This window comes from Carassius auratus, chromosome 41 (assembly GCF_003368295.1).
Source record: "Carassius auratus strain Wakin chromosome 41, ASM336829v1, whole genome shotgun sequence".
Classification (NCBI taxonomy): domain Eukaryota; kingdom Metazoa; phylum Chordata; class Actinopteri; order Cypriniformes; family Cyprinidae; genus Carassius; species Carassius auratus.
The window spans coordinates 13057455-13078795 of NC_039283.1; the positions used below are offsets into that span (position 1 = coordinate 13057455).

The following is a 21341-nucleotide window of genomic DNA, read 5'->3' on the forward strand; positions in this document are numbered from 1 at the left end:
AGTACAGTGTGTTACAGTAACGTTGTTGACGTTTTCATAATTAAAAAAAATCGTAAAATTGTGCAAAAGCAACTCTTTTTAAAACCAACATTGTAGTATAAGCAGCAGGAGAGCAGTGATGTGTGAACTGAATTTGGTGACACTACAGTGTGTTACTGTGAAGTTGTTGAGTATTTTATTAGTAACCTTTTTCGCGTTTCGCACTTTGCAGACGGTCCCTTAGGACTTGTCTCTCATACGCCAGCGCATTGAGATCAACGTATTTTGTACAGAGCGGAGGAAAGCTTGTTTTCAGGCAAACTCGCTTGTAGCTCGTTTACTACATCACTACGAGAAAAAATAGGCATAATTCGTGTACCAAAAACGTTTTGCTCGCGAGTTATTGATCCGGAAAAGTCGAATCTGTGAATATCTTTGCCAGTTTTACCAAACTGGCCGACGAGACTCCCCGGAAAATGCACAACCTCACTAAGACTATTATAACTCGAGGATCGACATCGGAGTTTGTGACGGCTGCAAAATGTCCAAGTGTATCCAATATAGATTCAACTCGTAGCAAAATGAAGTCATCATCATCCGAAATGTTTGCTAGCTGGTTTAATTCTCCTGCTAGTGGCAATAACCGCCATTTGAGCTCCTCCACGAAACAGCGTAATTGAGCCACACCCACTCATTAACATATAATTTGCATGCAGGTTGTCTTTGAAAATGAAAACGAAAACTTAAATAAAAGAGGAGTTAAAATGAAAAGTAAAATTTACATTTAAATTTGAATTGTGTCACCATTATTGCGTGAGCGTTAATAAAGAGTTTTGTAAAAACTGCATTTGTAGTTTATTTTTCACGTTTGGCTTTTCATTTTAATATTGGCAGTCTTGCCTCGAGACTGTATTGAAAATCAAATGTGAAATCACCAATTGCATTTTATATTTCAATTTGACAGGGATGTAACTGTGAAAATGAAATCATTTAATTTAATTCTCAATTTTGTCACATATTTTGCGTACAGTTTTCTGTAATGAAATCGTTAATCTGGTTTTAATTTTCATTTTAATCATTTAATTTATTTATTTAAATTTGGCAGAAAATGCCTTCCATATATATACACACATATATATATATATATATATATATATATACACACATATATATATATATATATTTGTGTATGTGTGTATTAACTATTAATAAGCAGCAAATTGAGAATTTGTTAAGATAAATGTTGTAGTTAATAGTTAACATGTTACCTTTTCTAAAATGTTTCGAAACTTATTATTATAATAATAAATTATAATAAATAAACAATTGAAAATAACATATATTCATCATCAAAAAAGGGCTTATAAAACAAAATGTCCAAAATATTTTTTGGGTCTGGTCTGCTGGGACCAAAACTTTTGTAATGAAGAATACGTCTAAAATATTTCCTTGTTTTTTTGTTGTTGTTTGTTTGTTTTTTTGATTGACTTAACCTGTCAACCATGTCATATAATATTAATTTCGATGCAAAATCTTTCTCTGGTTAATATTTGACCGTAAACAACAAGACCAGTAACTGGGGCATATTTTTAGCAATAGTCAAAAAAAAAAAAAACTTTGTATTGGTCAAATTTATCATTTTCTCTTTTATGAATGAAATCATTAGGATATTATGTTAAAATCCATTAACTGAATCCACATGCATTGCTAAGAACTTCATTTTCAACTTTAAGGCAATTTTGTCAGTTTATTTATTTATTTATTTTATTTTTTTTTTTTTTTGAACCCTCAGATTCCGGTTATTCAAATAGTTTTTTCTCAGCCAAATATTGTCCTATCCTAACAAACCATACATCAAAGGAAGCTTCCATACATCAAAGCTTATTTTTCAGCTTTCTTAAGGTGTATAAATCTCAGTTTTGAGAAATTGACACTTATGACTGGTTTTGTGGTCCTGGGTTACATATTTACTTGAGCACATTGATTAATAACAATTTGCTCAGCTAATTTTCCAAGAGGACTTGAAGGCAGCATATATAAGACATGAGTAACAGCTTGTTAGACAACATTGTGGTAAGCAAAAGTTGCAGTGGTACGATTGGTCAGTAAACTCTAAAACTGTAAAAACATACCAGTGCATGCAATTTACTGCAGTTTCCAGTAAGGATGTGCAACAGTGATCGAGTACTCAAATACTCGACCGCGACAGCGATGATCGATCACATAAACGATGATCGAAATTATTATTTTTTTTTTATTATTGGTTATGGCAGCACGTTGGGCAGCACCCTGGTCTCTGATTGGTTAGCTTCCCACTTGATGCCTCAAAAGATGTTAGAAAACAGATAATCATGGCATCAAAGTCACGTAAGTGATGGCTGCTTTCCCTTTGAGAAGAACGATGAAAATACAGTTCATGGTAAGCTGTGCAGCGCCAAGCTGTCACACACATCTACAACAAATATAATCCGCTATCATCTAAAATGTGTACATAAAATATTTGGCGATAACAGAGCGGCAACTCAGACGAGCATTGAATCACTTGCCGTAAGACCTAAATGCAACGCAGACAGAACCGAAAAGACGACAAAGCTATTCGCTGAAATGGTGGTGAAAGATTTGCTGGCCATTAGTTTCAGGGACAGAGAAGTTTTACTTGTCCAGTGGTACCTGGCTGTTCCTGCAACATCTGTTCCAGCGGAGCGAATTTATTCCACTAAATGTGAACAGACTGCGCACTCGCCTCTCATCTGAGCATGTAGACCAACTTATCTTTTTGAATAGACATTTGAATGTTTCACCTTTCGTGGTAAATATAATATCCAATTTTTTTTTTTTATAATATTATTATTTTAGTTTTGAGCTTTAGCCATTTAGTTAAAATATCTAGGCTATTGGTCTCTGTTTTATAGCTTATAATAGTTGTTTGGTTAAACTTGGTGAACTTTTTTCTTTATTTAAAAAAAAAACTACGTTTCACCGCTGGATCAAAGTATGCTGCTAAAGTTATACTGGAAGATAATGTTTTGTTAAAAAAAATGCAATTGAATAAAGTAGCAAAAAAAGAAAAAGTATCTTTGTGTGTTAAGTTTTAAATCACAGACAAATAATGAAATGGTCTTTATAAAATAAAAATGCACTGGATATATTTGTAGCCTAATTACATTAACCATATTCGTAGAGATGACGAAAATTATTTGTTTGTCATTGTTTTTATCTTAAATATATATTTAAATCTTATTCAATTATTTAGCAATAATCAGTGATTTCCATGCTGTTAAATAATATTTAAATAATATTTTGGTTGATCAGAAAGTACAAATTGAATACAAAATATTAATTAAATATTAGAATACATAAAAAAAATAACGATAGTGACACTTATGTGAATTTATTGTACTTTCGTGTTTGTAAAGCGCAATCCGAGTTACACTTTCGGTCAAGTTCACTTTTTTTTTTTCTTTTTTTTTTTTAGATAAAAGTTGCAAGAGCTAGTCTATGTCTGATTAATTAACATGAACAATTATGCTAAAATCGCTGCACATCAGCGATTCCTTTCATGCTGATATAAGCAATGCACGATAATGATATTGCTCTTAAATGTTTTATTTCTCTATTATTATTGTTATATATATATTATATATTATATATAATAGTATACAACTATTACCCTTAATAACGTAGATGAAAATATAGCACAAACTGCCATATATTTGTAATGAGAACTTTACAGGAATCTATAGTAAAATCTGTCCTTGCCCATCTTTCCAAGTATAGGTCTCTGCATGAAAACGCATCAGCGGGAGCTCGCTCTCTCTCTCTCTCTCTCTCTCTCTCTCTCTCTCTCTCTCTCTCTCTCTGTCTAACGCATAACTTAGCATCCTATTGTGCTGATACAAGTTGTAATGTTACGTCTGATATGTATCTCAGTTATCTGATTTATCATAGGATGTGCCATAGAATTAGTTTCCGTTTATTGGTATACTCTTCACCTCAGGCAGATATTTCTTGCTCCTTTATTAATAACATTGCTTCATCATAATCACAATCTAACCTGTCCTAATCATGTGTTCATGTTTTCATAGACAGATTTTCGTGTCAGATTTTTATTTTTATTTTTTCATTTTCATAACAATCTTCAGATTTTTTCATTATATACATTATGGCCATGTATATAATACAAGCCCCACCCCCGATTAATCAATTAATCGTTTTTGAAACCTATCGATGATCCAAATGAGAAATTTCCCAAAATGCCCATCCCTAGTTTCCAGTTGAAATGAACACTAGTGGTAGTAAAAAAAAAAAAACAACAACAACAACACAGACACGTCTGGTTTAGTATCGTTGTGGGGACTCTCCATAGGCTTAATGGTTATTATACAGTAAAAACCGTATATTCTATGGCCCTACACCTACAGAAAACTTTCTGCGTTTTCATGCTCTAAGCTTGTTTCCTCTTGGGGACTTCAATTTAGGTCCCCACAGTGACACTAATCCCCATGAGTTAGTGTGTATTCAGGTTTAAATCCCCACCACAATAGAAGCACACACACGCACACAATGATTACAGAGACAGATCATTAATACATAATGTTTTATTTTCGGGTGGTTCCTTTCACACCTTCCTATGTATGACTTCTCAGATGTACTAAACTTGCTCTCTAGCTCACCTGGTACAGTATTGCACTTGCAGTGTGGAGCGAAAATGATGTCCAAATTCATATTCATCTGTTTTAGAAAAATAGAACAGTTGAACACAATTGAAAGTTACCACTCACTGGATAAGCTTTTTAAATTTCATTGCATTTTCAGGGGTTAAGCTAAGTGTCACCACTTCAGGAGAGATTTTAGGAGGCATGCCAGAGTTTGAGTCTGTTTATGTCTTTAACAAAATGTAACTTCTGCTTCTGTAGTTGGACACATATTTTGTTAAATGGAAAATAGTTTCAAATATTCTTTGGACAGTTTGGGCTGTGTGTTTTTCCCCCCATTATTTTCATTAACACTGAGAAGAATGATTCCTTTGAACTCGAAGCTCAATCTAGTGAATCACACACCTGAAAATGCTCTCTCTTCAAATCACTCCCAAGATTCTAAGAGATGAGCTTTACATTAAAGATGCTGTCAATTAAGAGTTTAGCTCTGTTCAGTTTGACCCAGGAAGAAAGACTTGTAAAAATGTAAAAGTTAATCAAATTTAATGATGATATTAGTGGTGCCTAAGAAGGCATGCTATTATACTGCTCATATCTTGTGAAAACTAAACTTAACCCTTTGAAGTCGATTAACGCATATATGCGTTTTGAGTCATTTTCTCCTGATAACCCTGAAAAGAACTTAAATTACACTTTCAGTTTTAATCGTACAGATAAGAGCAATACATCAATCGAATCTGTAAAGGGTCTACTGTTTTTTGGATACAGACATAATAACAAAAAACCTTTGTGCACTTATAAAATAAAGATAACAAACAAGGTGCGCTGTCTGCAGCCTTTGTGTGCGCTGATCTTCATTTACAAACACGTCATTAAAATGAACTGTAACTCAACGAAGAGACATGAGAGAGATATTTATAGAAAGCCTGAAATTACTTTTAAACCAAACAAGTGCTGCCGAAAACAAATATTCTGAGATAAAGTTATCCATATGAAAACAACGCGATGTCTATTTTTCATGTCTCCCTTCGTTATATCTAATGTGACCACGCCCCCGCGCTGAACGCGCTATTCAGATTCAAACTGAAGCGTGCGGCTTGAATACACCCACACAGAAGAAAAAGCAGAGACTGTTCTTCAAGTTTTTATTTTATTTTACTGTTTGCTTCGCGATGACAGGAATAAGACATAATTCACCCCAAAAAGTTGTGATGTGGTTGAGGATTTGAGAAATGGATTTCCTCAGAAAAAAGAATGAAGCACTTTATTCAGCAGAGATCATAAACATGAGTAAGTCTCTTTTTATGTATTTATATACTTGTACTAGTTTTCACATAACGTGTAAACATTTTACTAGTTAGACTTTTTCCAAATACTTTTTCCAAACTATAATTCCTGACTAAACGTATAATCAAGTGAAACATTATGAAGTTTCAATAACAATATACAATACTATACCATTCAAAAGCTTGATGTAAATAATATAAATGTAACAAATAGAGATAACTCTAACAAATGTAAAAACAATGCAGTTCTTTCAATTTATTCCCCCTAAAAAAACCTGAAAAATATTCTCAGCTCTTTTCAACATTAATAATAATGATAATGATGATGATGATAATAAATGGGTTTTTTTTTCTATTTTTTTTGGTAGAAAATAAGATTGTTAAAAGGATTTCTGAAGGATTGTGTGACTAAAGGATGCCAAAAATGTTTTTGAAAGTAAGCTTTGATTGTTCCTAATAAACTGTTTAACTGCTCCCCCAAGTGGATATTAAATTATGTTGTGGGATAATTAAATATATTCTTAATAAACTACAAACATAAAATTATATAGATTTATTTTATTCTCACATTCTTTCTTGTAACTCCTCACTCAGTGACAGCTGACTAAATGGCTCATTATGCAGCTCATTATGCAGGGCTTTGTCTTCTCAGGTGTAAATCACAATGATATTCATGATAGTTGACGCCCTCCTCGCATATGACTTTTACCAACAAAAAGTTTCTTAGAATTTAAATCAATATATTGTTTTTTGTGAGTGAGTAAACAAGATGATTTTCACATAATTTAGAAAGAAAAATTCTAGGCTACAAGCTCCAGTTCTCAACAGTCCCGGGAACCAATGTTATGTATGCGTTTTATTGCCTTATTCAAGTGATTTAACATTTTTAGTTTTTCACTAACCATGCATAACATTTTTTTTTTTCTCAAAAATACAATCATGTACATGAATGCATTTCACATATTATTATAGCCCAGTTTGTGCTGATTACAGTGATATTAGACTTTACCCATTTAGATATTTATAAGAAACTGAAAAAAGTACAAATATCAGGACTTGACAAAACTTCTCCAGGCCCCAAAAATACCCTTAGACTCCAGAGGGTTAAGCATTAAACTTGGCCACGTCTAAACAAATAGAACATATACAAATAGAAAACATACAAGCAAATGGCCCAAATCTTCTCTGTATAGGTTAGACCAAATCCAATTCAGCCATAAACTCCAGTGACTTGAAGGAAACCATTCATTGGGCTGTAGCTTTTCAACACATTGAAACACACATCACGTAGAAGGATGGAGGTCACCTACACAGCCGTCAAGCTCAATCAGACTAATCTAAAAACAAACAACATTCTCTGCAGATGAGCTCAATGCCAGTTAGGATTGGGAATGTAGCCCACACACTCACGTTTGCATTTTATTTAGCTTAATTTCTGTAAACTGATTGTGAAATGGCAAGCCAGATTGTTTGCAGTCCTTGCATCAGTGATCATTTACATGATTAAATAAGCATATCACATGGAATCAAATACTCTGATCTTGTGAAATAAGTGATCAACATAAAATGAAAACATACCGTAAACTTCATAGCTCAGATCTGTTTCTGAGTACAGAAAGACGATTTATTGGAACTGTTATATATATATGTGTGTGTCAAACATGTTATCCATATTTATCACAATATTAATTTACCAATGCTATCCTCATCTTTGTTGCACCTTCAGAATGAATCTAAACATAACTTGTATTAAATTGCAAAAGGTGTAACAGAGTTTGTTAACTGTCAGACTGGACATTGAGTCGTTTAAAGTTTTTTAGTTTGGTTGGCACTTTCTATATTGACTAGTCTCTGAAGAAATTTTACTAAGAATATCCTTGAGTTAATAACTTCTGTGTTAATTTCAGTGCCAATTATAATTCAGAGTCAAGTCACTGAGCAACTAATTCAAAGGGAGATAAAATCTTTCTTTATTGAGTTTTTGTCATCTAAAAAAGCACTCTTAAATGTTGCTCATTTTAGCTTATGCTTTTATTTGCCTGGCCTGTGCAAATTTAATACAGTAGCTATTTGCCAGGTTTGCATGCAGGTCCCAGTTCTCCTCTTTGTTGAGCGTGGTAGTTAAATAGGCGATTGCTCTCTCATTGGAGATTAATCCAGTGTGTTCCCTCTAGTCCACTGTTCAAACTTACTTTCAGCCTCTGGTATAATTGCTGGGTGCATTTTCTTCCCACACTGCTGGGCTCTGTGCAATTTTCTCACTGTTTGCTTTTTCATCCGTATCTAATTTGAGAAGACACGCCTCAGCAGAAATGTGTGTGTTTGTTTGCATGGGCAAGTTTGCATGCTTGTGTGTGTTATGAGGGGATGTGACGAACTGACTTGCTTGAAGGGAAATCTTGAGGCACTGAATGTGTAGAAGTATGCAGTGCTGGCTGCAAACAAGTTAATTAACAGCATTTCTTAATTAGCATGGGCTTGAGGGCAGAGATGGGCTGTCACTTCTGGTCCTTTGGATCTCACCCTCTTACAGTCTCATTTCTCTCACTTAGAGGAGAGGAGAGGTTACTCTTCAAAAGCTATTTTTAAAGACATATCTGAATCGTTGGCAGAGCTTCACCATTTTACTGTAAGAATAGTAATTAAATGATCTTGGAACATATTTGATCCTTTAATTATGAGTACTGCACAGTGTATCTTGATAGACTTTATGTCAAGCCAACATCTAAAGCTGTATCAGTCCAGAATAATATATATATATAGTTTTTTCACCTTATAGATGTTAAATTAAACCCTTGTCTTGGTCTAATTGTACAGGTACATCTCAATAAATTAGAATGTCGTGGAAAAATGTATTTCAGTTATTCAACTCAAATTGTGAAACTCGTGTATTAAATAAATTCAATGCACACAGACTGAAGTAGTTTAAGTTTTTGGTTCTTTTAATTGTGATGGTTTTGGCTCACATTTAACACAAACCCACCAATTCACAATCTCAACAATTTAGAATACTTCATAAGACCAAAAAACAAAAAAAAACAAAAAAACATTGTTAGTGAATTGTTGGCCTTCTGGAAAGTATGTTAATTTACTGTGCATGTACTCAATACTTGGTAGGGGCTCCTTTTGCTTTAATGTCTGCCTCAATTCAGTGTGGCATGGAGGTGATCAGTTTGTGGCACTGCTGAGGTGGTATGGAAGCCCAGGTTTCTTTGACAGTGGCCTTCAGCTCATCTGCATTTTTTGGTCTCTTGTTTCTCATTTTTCTCTTGACAATACCCTATAGATTCTCTCTGGGGTTCAGGTCTGGGGAGTTTGCTGGCCAGTCAAGCCCACCAACACCATGGTCATTTAACCAACTTTTGGTGATTTTGGCAGTGTGGGCAGGTGCTAAATCCTGCTGTAAAATGAAATCAGCATCTTCAAAAAGCTGTTCAGCAGAAGGAAGTGCTCCAACATTAATTGGTAAATAGTTGAAGAAAGCATCTCCACCCTTCCTCCAGACTCTAGGTTTCCTTGGTTTCCAAATGCAATACAATACTTGCTCTCATCCGGAAAGAGGGCTTTGAACCACTAGGAAACTGTCCAGTTCGTCGTCGTCTTAGCCCAGGTAAGATGCCTCTGACTGTGGTTCAGCAAATTCCTTGACACGTCTGTCTGTGGTCGCTCGTGATGCCTTGACCCTCAGTTCATTCCTTGTGAAGTTCAATCAAATTCTTGAATCAATTTTGCTTGACAATCCTCATTAGGCTGTGGATCTCTCTATTGATTGGGCATCTTTTTCCACATTTTTTCCTTCAACTCAACTTTCTATTAGTATGCTTGGATACAGCACTCTGTGAACACCCATCTTCTTTGGCAGTGAATGTTTGTGACTTACCTTCTGGACAACTGTCAGATCAGCAGTCTTCCCCATGATTGTGTAGCCTAGTGAACCAAACTGAGAAACCATTTTGAAGGATCAGGAAACCTTTGCAGGTGTTTTGAGTTGATTAGATTATTGGCATGTCACCATAATCTAATGGGTTGAGATAGTGAATTGATGTTTTTTTTTTTTTTTTTTTTTTTTTTTTTTTTTATTAAATGTGAGCCAATCATTCCAATGAAAAGAACCAAAGACTTAGACTACTTCAGTCTGTGTGCATTGAATTTAATACACAATTTTCACAGTTTGAGTTGAATTACTGAAATAAATTAACTGCACCTGTATGTCTTCCAGTGTATGGACCTTTGTTTTTTGGTTGATCAAATATTTCTTGATTTATGCACCTGAGAACAGACTGGTTATCTTTTTGGAACGCATACTTATTTATTTATACATATTTTATAATGCATATGGTGTATCGGTAGACATATTCTACTCGAATAGTTTTGGTACGGGTCTTTTTTTTTTGTATTTACCAAGCAAGTACAATAAATGTTTGATTGCAGATTCTGCTTACAAATCGCCACATTGTTTCTTGTTTTGAAAGCGACATCTGTGTTATCAGAGCTTCATAGGTCACTGCTTTTTCCCCTCACTGAAATTTGACCTTCATTCACAATATAGCAGGTCTTCTCAAGCAATATGATAGGCGAGCATCAGGAATAAGAATTAACTTTTAAGAATAAACTTATTTATTTATTTAACTTCTTTATTCAGATCTAAACAGTCTTTAATAACTGAAAATCTTGCCATAATCTCAAATGGCATTTTCATACTTGGTGCAAAGAAACATGCCTTGTGTGATGTCAGTTGATGTTAATTGCAGTTGATTCTCACAATGTCTAGTAGAGTTTGAATATGCTTAAGCACAAAAAAAGATATGTTGTTTAGTGAAAAAGATGTTTAGTGAATAGTGAATGTTTGATCCTTGGGCCAAAGTGTTGAAGACACTTATGAAGCAAATGGTAACTCAAATAGCTTTTCTTTCTTTCTTTTTTTAACCTCCCTATTCCTTTTAACATGGTGTAAATGTCAGAGGCAACACTACAGTAATCAACAGTTCTTGAGAATGGCCTGATCTTCACTTCTGCCCAAGTGTTATCATCTCTTTTCTTATTCATGTTCTTCACTGTATCAAAGACACGCATAACAAAAGCGTGAATGTTATGTTGGCTACTTCTGTTATGAGTTCCATCTGAGGTTGTAGTGAATTGATTAGTTTGGTGAGGCTGAATCAATGAATGCTGTGTTGATAAAGAGATAAATAGACAGTCATAGTATTCAACAATACTATGTGCACATATGAGCAACTGCTTTGTGATGCATTGCTGAAACTACTACTTAATTCTATATGATTTATATATGAAAAAATAATCCTACAGTTTATATTGCCATTTATTATTAGGCAGTACATTTTGTCACATATTGTAATGCTATCTAATCTATATATCTAGCTAGATAGATAGATAGATAGATAGATAGATAGATAGTTGAACAATTGCGTGTATTTGTTTAATTATAAATATTGATGTAAAATGTTAAGTATTTAATTTTTTTCATCATCATTTGTACCACAAAATGCTATCATGTTCTAAAAGTCTAAAAACATCCATAAAAAGAACAATATTTATTTAATTATGCCTCAGGGATTCTGCTTGTATCATAGATAATGTAAGATCTAAAGCATTCTGTCACCCCTCAAGCTGTTGAGTCTAATTGATTAACACCATCCTCACCCCACTGTGTGTTTCAGATCTGACTCTTGCTCTCCCTTTCTCTGTTTGGTCTGAGTGTCTGTAGATGAATGATAATGTTTTGCCAACCCTTCTCTCAGGCTGGTGATGTACATTGAAAGAGACGTCCGAAAGGCCACGCCAGGAAAGGAGCAACAAAGCGGCAATGAATACCTGTCAAAATGCCTGACCCTCCTCATCCGTCACACCGTGCACGAACTGCCAGCCATCCTGGGTAAATCAATCACAATACACCCAAAAAATAGGAAAAAAGGGAATGCAAATAATTCACTTGAGAAGGAACAGAATGAAATGGGCAAAACGAAGCAGGGGCAATGAGAATGAACATTGAATTTGATTGGCCTCTCTTTAATTATCTTTCTGATTGAATACGTGAGCAGGCTGTCAGGTATCGACCTGTTCCTCCTTTTTCATTTGTGAATCAGTGCTGCTACACACCACTGCTCCCCCATGAAACCGGTTCAAACTGGTTCAGTTCTTCCTGCAGGTTTCGTCCCAAAACAGTGATGCACCTGCCCAAACTGAGCATGACGGTTTGTTTTGTGATTGGCTGATTTTCTGATTTTGATTTTGAAACTGATCTGTTTTTGTGGGCTTTCTGTAGATGACATCCTGTCCGTGTTGGGCAGCATTGTGGGAAGGAAGCACCCCTCTCCTACGCAGTCCCGTCAGCTGAAGCAGAGCCTCCCCATGATGGCTGTGGTGCTGCATCTGCTCACCTCACAGGTGTGTGTCTGTGTCAGGTCTTGCTATATTTACCTTTTTGCTAGTTATTTGGGTTTTTTATTTTCCACAAGGATCGAACAACCAGAAAAAAAAAAGAATAAAAAAAAGCGAGGTCCTTCACAAGCTATATTCTGTGAATGTGCAAGACTTTAGATTAATTAGCCACTATAGGTAAATATCTACAGTATAAATTTTACAGTACCAACCCAATTCTGTACCCACTCGAAATCAACGGCTTCCAAACCCTTGAGTGCGCTGTAGTTTCTAATTACAAAATCAAAAGTTTCTATTCACAACGTGTTTTGCAGCGTTGAGTATTGTACCCAATCATAGGCATCTCTGTTTAAAGCAGTGGCCAATCAGAGGTGTTTCCTGCAGGTTGGTCAGAATCCGCTCTGAGCTCCTTTTTGTTTTTGCAAGTTTACGGAGTTATACACGCTCACAGATCTTCCTATTATAATGAGATAAAAAAGGAAAACATTCACAAAGTAGTCAGATATTCATTGTGCATTTAGTTTTTCATTATAACAGGAGATTTTGCTTGAGTAAGCTCGGGTCAGTTGCGCTATAAAGGAAGCCACCTTTGCTCTGTTTCTTTACAAACTTTATTCACAATTTGAAGAAAAGTTTTGTTTGTCTAAGAGGGCCAAATGTCCACATATACTGTTTCAGGAATGACAAACGCAAGTGAATCTGCTAAATTGTGCCGCAAATCATGATCGACAGTGTTAACACTAACAATGGGTGGAATGAAACATCTGACGAACCGATGTCAAGCTGTGCATTAAGGGACGCAGATTAACAAAACAGCAGCAGCAAGTTAGCAGCTTTTACAGTTAAAGATAGAACTTAAAGCACACTTTCTGATGTGTCTAATGCAATGCAAAAAAAAAAAAATGTAGATTTTAAATTAAAATATAAAAAAAAAAAAAAATCATTATTTAATTCCTACCATTAATAATTAACTTTATTTGAAGTTATCTAGTTTTGTATTTAAATAATTAACCCTACTAGCCTGTTGGTGTCTGGGCATATTTATTTATTTATTTATTTATACTTAAATGACACAAGATGTTGTGATTTCCTGCACTTGCTATTCTTCATAGTCATCTTTTACTAAATCCAAAAGCAAGACGTGAAAAAAAAAAGAGAAAAAAAAAAAAAAAACTAGGGAGTGGTCATTTCATATCATTTTCATGTTTCATTTCATTTCTTTGTTTTCGACCAGGAGAGTTTTTTTTTTTTTTTTTTTTTAATCATGAATGAAATGAACATTTAAAGTGACATTTTTGCAGAGTTAAATAATAATAAGGCTTTAAAATATTATGTGTTTAGAAAAATTTAAGGTTTTATTTGGAGGTTGTGTTGGAATGGGTGGGTTCCTTCTTTCACCATTTTCACCCTTGACGAGTTTGCATCCCTGTATATTAAAGATAAATTGGATATGAGTGATTCACAGTCTGTTCTGGCCAAGTACCCTCTATGTCAGATCAGAACGTCCTCCTGGAACATCCAAATACCACTTGTTCCTTCCAGGTTCAGAAATGAACAGGGGGCTTTGCAAAAATGGCACCAAAATTAAAAATAAAATAAATCAATCAAGATAAAGGGGCAAAAATTTCCCATACACAATGAATGTGTTATTTCTTTTTTATGTATTTATTAATGACTGTATGCACTTTATTGGACTTCTATTGGACTATTGAATAGTAACACCCATTAACTGTCATTATAAAGCTTGGAAGAGCCAGGCTTTTCCAAGCTTTATGTTATATATAATAATATTTTATTTATATATCTCCGATTGGATTCATCTGAAAAAAGAAAGTCACATACACCTAGGATGGCTTGAGAGTTAGTAAATAATGGGTTCAGTTTAATTTTTTGTGAACTATCCCTTTAAAAGCTTTATATGTTCATCAGTACGGATGATGAAATAAAACAGAAAATAATTATTTTAAGTAGATGTGCAACTTAAAATACTGTGCATTGTAATGTACATTTACAGTAGTTTTGAATTTAAAGTAGTCATATTGAATCTAAAGGGACAATAAGTAACTTTTTAGGTATTTTATTATCTAAAATCAATATTTTTATTCATAAATATGCCCTCAATGGTGTACAAATACCTATGCCAATGTTTAAACTAATCCTTGTAAATGAAGAATTTATTATCTTTATATACATGGGACGGGTAGGTCGACGGAGGCTTCCATGTAGTTCCGCCATCTTGCAAAACTATAATAGCAGAGAGGGACAAAAAGTACTAAGCCAACGCATTTCCACAGCGCGTTTTCGGTCAGAGCCAGAAACGCAGGTGCAGAGCAGTGAGAGGCGCTTGAAACTGCACCGGCAAGTTTAAAAGTCTGGATTGCATTCTTATTATGGAGCATACATATGCCACGCCACAGGAGAAGAAAACATCGTCGCCAAAACAGTCAAAAATAGAACGTAAAAGGAAACGTGACCGTAGATTACAGAAAACAAGAGTTAATGTCGGGGAAGCTTTTTCTAGGTGGAAAGAGCTAATGCTGGATAAAGATTTCAAAAGAGACGCTGAAGTGGCCAGTTTTCTTCTCGACAGGTAAGTCAGTGTTACAGTCTATATTATAATATTTTTTTTATATCTAACAATGCATATAATTCAGAAAATATAACGAATAAATTAGACATAACTACTAATTACAATATTTCATGTTTTCCACAGTCAGTAATTCATACTGTAACATTTGTTTGTTAGTTGTCATGTTGCAGTTTGTTTGAAATAACACACCTGTTCACCTGAAGGAAAACTCGACGAAGTGCTATTAGAAGACATCCTGTCAAAGCTTTTTGGTACATATCGCCTACCGTAGATGCAACACGCATTTGAAAAAGCGAGGCGCTGGAGAGCAAAATTAGTTTGAATGCAAAATACAATTTCACCACTAGATGGGAGTAATTCCTGCTTAGTGTCCCTTTAAGTTAAATATATATTAAATGCGCTGTTTATGACAAATATAAAAAATGCCAGAAAAATGCCAAAAGATGTTTTTGGTTTACTCCAATATTGCACTGTCATAAGTAGGCACTTCATTTTTACAAGTAATTACTTTGCAACCATTAAAAAAACAGCTGTGGGGATCGGTGCCGTGGTGGGCAAGTGGCGTAACCGGTGTTGCGGCTAGCCTAGTTCTATATAAAATTAATGTGTGGCATACTACAGTTGCCGTTATAGGCAGTTCCCTCGTGGGATAGTAAAGTGTCCATAAAGTGTCCAATTGCCTATAGTAGTAGATTATCTGGACTGCGATTGCATGCTGTTTTAAGAAAACTGTGAATTCAGTTACACATATTGTTTTTCGCCTAGTATATATTAGAGAAGAATGCATATTCATCATTGTCATAAGTACACAAATGGTCAAAAACATGAGGTTATTTTTTGATGTGTAGAGAGGTATTGTGATAGATGTTTGAAAAGAGTACATTTGTAAATCATTACTTGTCTTTTAAACTAACTACAAAATAAACTTTCCAGACTCTCATCCACCTCTCACTTTATTAAATGCCTTCATCTGAACAGAAAATAAAGAAAGGATGTGCCATACCTGCCTGTCATGCACCAAGTGTAATCACTGTCTGTGTCAGAATGAAATTATCTATTAAAGAGCTTTCTGGTTCAGCTTCAGCGTGCACACACACACACGCACACACAGATTATTACCAGTTGCCAAACAGTGCAAAATTGGATTTACTTGTGACACACTCAGTCACACCAAAATTAATATGAAGGCATCTGGTGTTCTCAGAGAAAGATGTTTGTCAGAGCGCAGAGTTGATGAGTCTCTCTGCTGATTTAATATACTTTTACATTTGCCATGGAGACTCAGTAGCAGATTGAGTCATCTCATTTGAAGGGGTCTGAGCTGATCGAGCTGTCAGTCTGATAGTTCCACTGTCATTAACTCATCTAAGGAGGATACACTGAGGTCCATTAACACAGAGCTGCAGTGGGTGGCTTAGAGTGGTATTAGGCAGTTCTTTTGATTTGTTTGTGTGTCTGTCTGTTTTAATGGTCCTCACAGTGAGTTGTGTTGGTATAGGTTCTGAGGTTCCAGTCTCAGAAAGCACATCCACAGATCACCCACAGACATTCACTGGCCGCCTGATGCATCTTGCACTTAAATATGGCAAATATTTTTCCAAATGCCTGATCTTAATGGCTGATGAAATTGCTTGGAGATGGTTTCTCCAGTGATAGCTTCTGAAGAAGAAAGACTCACTCACTGGATTTATCTGTCTTATATATATATATATATATATATATATTGTATTTTTTTCTTTTTTGAAAATTATTATTTGCCTTTAAAAATAAACTGTGGCTAGGGATGCACAATATTATCAAATTGATACCGGAATCGGCCAATAATGGTTTTAAATGTAAATATCGGCATCAGCCCGATATGAAAAATTATGAAGATATGTATTTGCCAATAAGAGGAATGCATTAACAAACATATGCTTAGGGTGTGCTAGTGATTAGATCACGTCAGCAGTGTTTTGCCTGAATGAGGATTAGATTCACTGGATCGCTGCATTTAATCTGTGAAAACACGTAATGAATGATACATTAGGTATGTGTAAACAGTAATAGCACGTGCGGCCGCGGCAGCCTTTCCTGGGTCCTAATGCTCGTTTGGTGAGAAGTTTTAATCTGTAGGGAGCGCTGTTGGCCTACTTCTAATTTAAAGTAAAATAGCCTAAACAAATAACATTTAGACCATGTTTTGATATATAGTTTATTTATAGTTATTTTCAAAGCTTCAATTTAGTGTCAAAAAACCTTCATAATTTTATTTTAATTCTAACAAATAAGTTCTTGTTAAAAAAACTAACAAACGTAAAAATATTTTGCTTATAATTTCTTCACATGAGAAACGTTGTTGTTTCTAAACAAAAGGAAATATATCAGTATTGATATCGACCAAAATAAGTCGAAACATTTTGGCATATTGGATATCGGCAAAAATCTAATTTCATGCATCCCTAAATGTGGCTGGTCATTTTCTCGTGATCTAAGAAAGATAATGTTAAATATGGTTAATTTCGTTACAGATCTGAGTTTTGAGCTCAGTAAGTTTTTTTTTTTTTTTGAAAGCAATTATTACTTTCATTTAGCAAAGACATGTTAAATTGATGGCAGTGTTTACCATACATTGATTTTTATTTGTGGTGGCGTGCCACAATATCAAAACTGACTGCCACAAATAGATTTTCCAAAAGGCTTTGAGTTTGTTGAATAAACATGAGCACTGCACTTTTCAAAGTCGAAACCCGTTGCGGGTGATTTTATATCAATGCATTTCTGAAGGAATCCGACTGTTTCAGAAAATTGTGGATGTAATTTTCATTTCATCTCGCATGTAATTTCTGATAAAGCAGTGCTTGTGAGCTGCTTTGTGTACAGCGGTTAGTGGGGAAACCTCTATCTCTCCTGCTCTACAAGCACCTCCTGCTGGCAGAAAATGAATTTGCATATATATGCCACTACAAATAGAGTACAAGTCTGTGGGAAACACTGGATGGATTGTTTATTTTTATAGATTTTTTTTTCACTTTCTATTTATCAGAGAATCCTGAATAGGATCTTGAAAAACATGTATCACAGTTTCCCCAATTGTATTGAGCAGCACAGCTGTTTTCAACAGATGATAAGAAGAAATGTTCTTGAGCAGTAAATCAGCATATTATAATGATTTCTGAAGGGTCATTTGAGGGTGGCTGATTTGAAGACGCTGAAATATGAGATGGACAGTGTTGGGGAAAGTTACTTTTAAAATTAATCCATTACTATATTGTGTTACTTCCTAAAAAAGTAACTAATTACATTACTTAGCTACTTTTTATTGAAAGTAATGTGTTGCGTTACTGTTGCGTTACTTTTTTAAATCTGGGCTGGGCTTGCTTGTTTGCTTTTAATAGAAAAAGTTATATTTTTGTCAAATGTAAAAGCCCTTTCACAACAAATGCCTCAGGCTGAAGGAAATGTTAAATTACATCTGTACAGTAGAACACAGAAGTTCAACACTTTTCAGCAATAAAAACAAAAGAAGAAATGTTAGTTTATCTTATATAATTTTTGCTTATTAGTATGGTTGAATTGGATCATCAAAGGTCAGAAGCAAATTTCTTTATAAAATGTGATTAAATACATAAGATATTTGTGTTATTTAACATATTTAATTTTTGCAGCTTTGAGTCACATCTTAATCATATCTAAGTCAAAACGAAATCTTATTTTTATTTTTGTGAGTGCGTCAGTTGAATTAATGCATGTTCACATTTATTCCAAAAGTAACATCTTACTCCCGATTTCTCTCAACAAGGGGACAGGAGATCTTTCAAGCTATAAATGGGAAAAAAAGTAACTGCCGTTACTTTTTTGAAAAAGTAACTCAGATATTTTCTAAATTAAATAAATTTAAATAAATTAAAAAGTAATGCGTTACTTTAGTAGTTACTTGAAAAAGTTATTTGATTACTAAGGCCTGGTTCACACGGGACGATTTTAAAATTGTTGGCCGATTTTCCAAACCTGAGAGACCCCACACACGCCGATAAAAAAAAATCACGGGTCTAACAGTTTTGGTCATTCAGTGTGTGGTGTGCAGCCACACAGCAATATCAACACATCACACACGAACCGATTTGACTCCCGAGCATTCCCAGGTAAGACGGGAAATCTCGCAAAATCCCTCAAGATCAAACATGACTTCAGAGTAAACAATCATGGCAGACGAAGAGGATGCAGTGGCCATAGTTTGTGCTTTGTTTTTAACGGGAAAAAAACATAAGAAAAACAAGAAAAGGCGATGGTCAAAGAGGTGGACACAACGCGAGCATGGACTATACTTGCTACATCATGATATGGATATAAGTTGTTGTTTTCTCTCATAGAAATGTTGTTACGTACTACACAGATTAATTACCGTTGAAATAAACGTTCATATATTCGTTTCCATGTACTCTGGTGGACTGCAGTTGTGGATGTAGTTATGCCCATCGACTTATTTGTATTCGTTATATTTGTTATATTATATACGCCGGCTGTTTTGTACTTCCTCACCGCCTCGTCACCTCGCTTTCTGATTGGCTACACGCCACAGTCCACAGGCTGCATGATTGTTTGCCCTCGGGGGACACACACGAGAAGAAACTGGGCCAAATAAATCCAACATGTTGGATATCCCCGATTTGAGATCGGAGCGGTCCCGACATTCTTCCGAGCAGAGGAGAGCAGTCTTAACACAGCACACACGGCAGGAATATTTGATCAGATTATTTTACGATAATCGGAGCATCCTAAGATTGTCGGAAGGGGTGAATCGGGGCTAAAATCAGCCTAATTATCCTGCCGTGTGAACCAGCCTTAACTCGCATTACTTGTAATGTGTTACCCCCAACACTGGAGATGGATATATGAAAGGTTTGATTTTTTTTCTTTTCTTTTTTCACTGAATAATGCAGATATTTACATTTGTGTTATTCCACATTTGTGATGGCTTTACTGACATTTGAAATGTTATTTTAAATGTCCAAACTTTAGTCAGTCGACCCCTTCCTGCCTAAGTGGGCGGTTCTTGGCTAGAATCAGCTGCAGTGTGGGCTAGACTTCATGCCTGTAGTCAGAAGTCTGGCTACACCAGTACAGTGTGTGTGTGTGTGTGTTCTGTTATTAAGAAAAATGCTGTAGGGCATAGCTGGTTGTCTTCCCAGTAGCAGGTTGGTCTGCATCTTTGAGACTTCACTAGCCTCTTATGCCCTTGAGCCTCGTGTGCGTGATCTCTTCAGCCGCTGTGTGGTTCTGTGAGGCTTCGTGCTCTTGTAATGTGAGAGCATGCCTCTGTGTTTGTGTATCCATACATACATTCATGTGATGATCTTTCTCTGTTGTCTCATCTGTCTCTCTGGCCTGTTGCTCACTGACAGCCAGCACACTACACTGACACTCACAGCACTCATCAGTCACAGGGGTCAGCACAAACGGTCAGGTCCGGTGTGTTTCTCAGAGGCAAGAGTGGATAAGGACTCAATACCTCACTGTCCAGGTCTATGACCTCTGTCCTCACATGATTACTGTTCTACAGCACAAACATGAACCCCTTCATTCTCATACCAGCGCTGAAGTCCTCCAGAGAGGAGGATCACATCCCAGGATGACATTGTAAATGGAACACACTCGAATACCAGATCTTCTGTTGCTTAGTCAAAATGGTGCATAATGGTGAAACATGTCCTCTGATAGAACAGCAGGGCTTTGGAACATTTTCTCTTAAACCGGCTGAACATTTTGTGATTTTTTTTTTTCTGTCCTCTACAATCGTTGCTTGTCAGATTGTACGGTACGATGTGTCCCGGATGAGATCTTGGGTAAAGCCCACGGCAGACTTTAATGGTGACATTCCTCAGTGACATTAACATTCTGTACGATGTGCATAGAAGCTGAGATTTTAGTCACGGTTGACAGTGTTGAGTGTCTAGAGCGCAGCAATGCGGCCTAAAAATTCTGAAACTGCCAGAAGATTCATTACAAAGGCAATTTATTGGCCATTGGTGAGCATGATGCATTAATAGATCCAAGACTGCCATTTTGCAGTACGTTGAAAGAAATCTGCAGTGCATATTCGACTGTGTTCAAGACAACTGTAAAACTTCATAGCCACTAAAGCTCAAGTGAAGACTGACAGTTTTTGGTGGAACTCAAATGGAATAAGACTCAAGAGTAGTGAATAGCAATGTTGTACAGTGTTGTAGGTTGGTGAAGTGTCTTTTAGACTACATCGCTTCATGACTCTGCCTGTCTGCTTTGACAGATCTTCCGACCACAGGTGGTGACTGAAGCCTTTCTCATCAAATTTGGAAAACTGCTGGTGAGTCTATCAGTTTAGTTATTATTGTTAAAATGTCTTTTAAATGTTACCTTTTTTTTAGCCATTTGCTTTATAATCATAAAGTACTCTTTGCACGTTTGGGG

General features: G+C 35.5%; 1 protein-coding gene across 2 annotated transcripts in view; it reads left to right on the forward strand.

The window, feature by feature from the left end:
- The window catches only part of LOC113060110 (serine/threonine-protein kinase ULK4), a 213504-nt gene that overhangs the window by 80544 nt on the left and 111619 nt on the right, over positions 1-21341 (forward strand). For both annotated transcript variants that reach the window (XM_026228945.1, XM_026228946.1), the window contains exons 23-25: positions 11683-11816; positions 12207-12328; positions 21181-21237. In XM_026228945.1, the coding sequence (XP_026084730.1) occupies positions 11683-11816; positions 12207-12328; positions 21181-21237 (313 nt within the window). The remainder of the gene's footprint in view (positions 1-11682; positions 11817-12206; positions 12329-21180; positions 21238-21341) is intronic.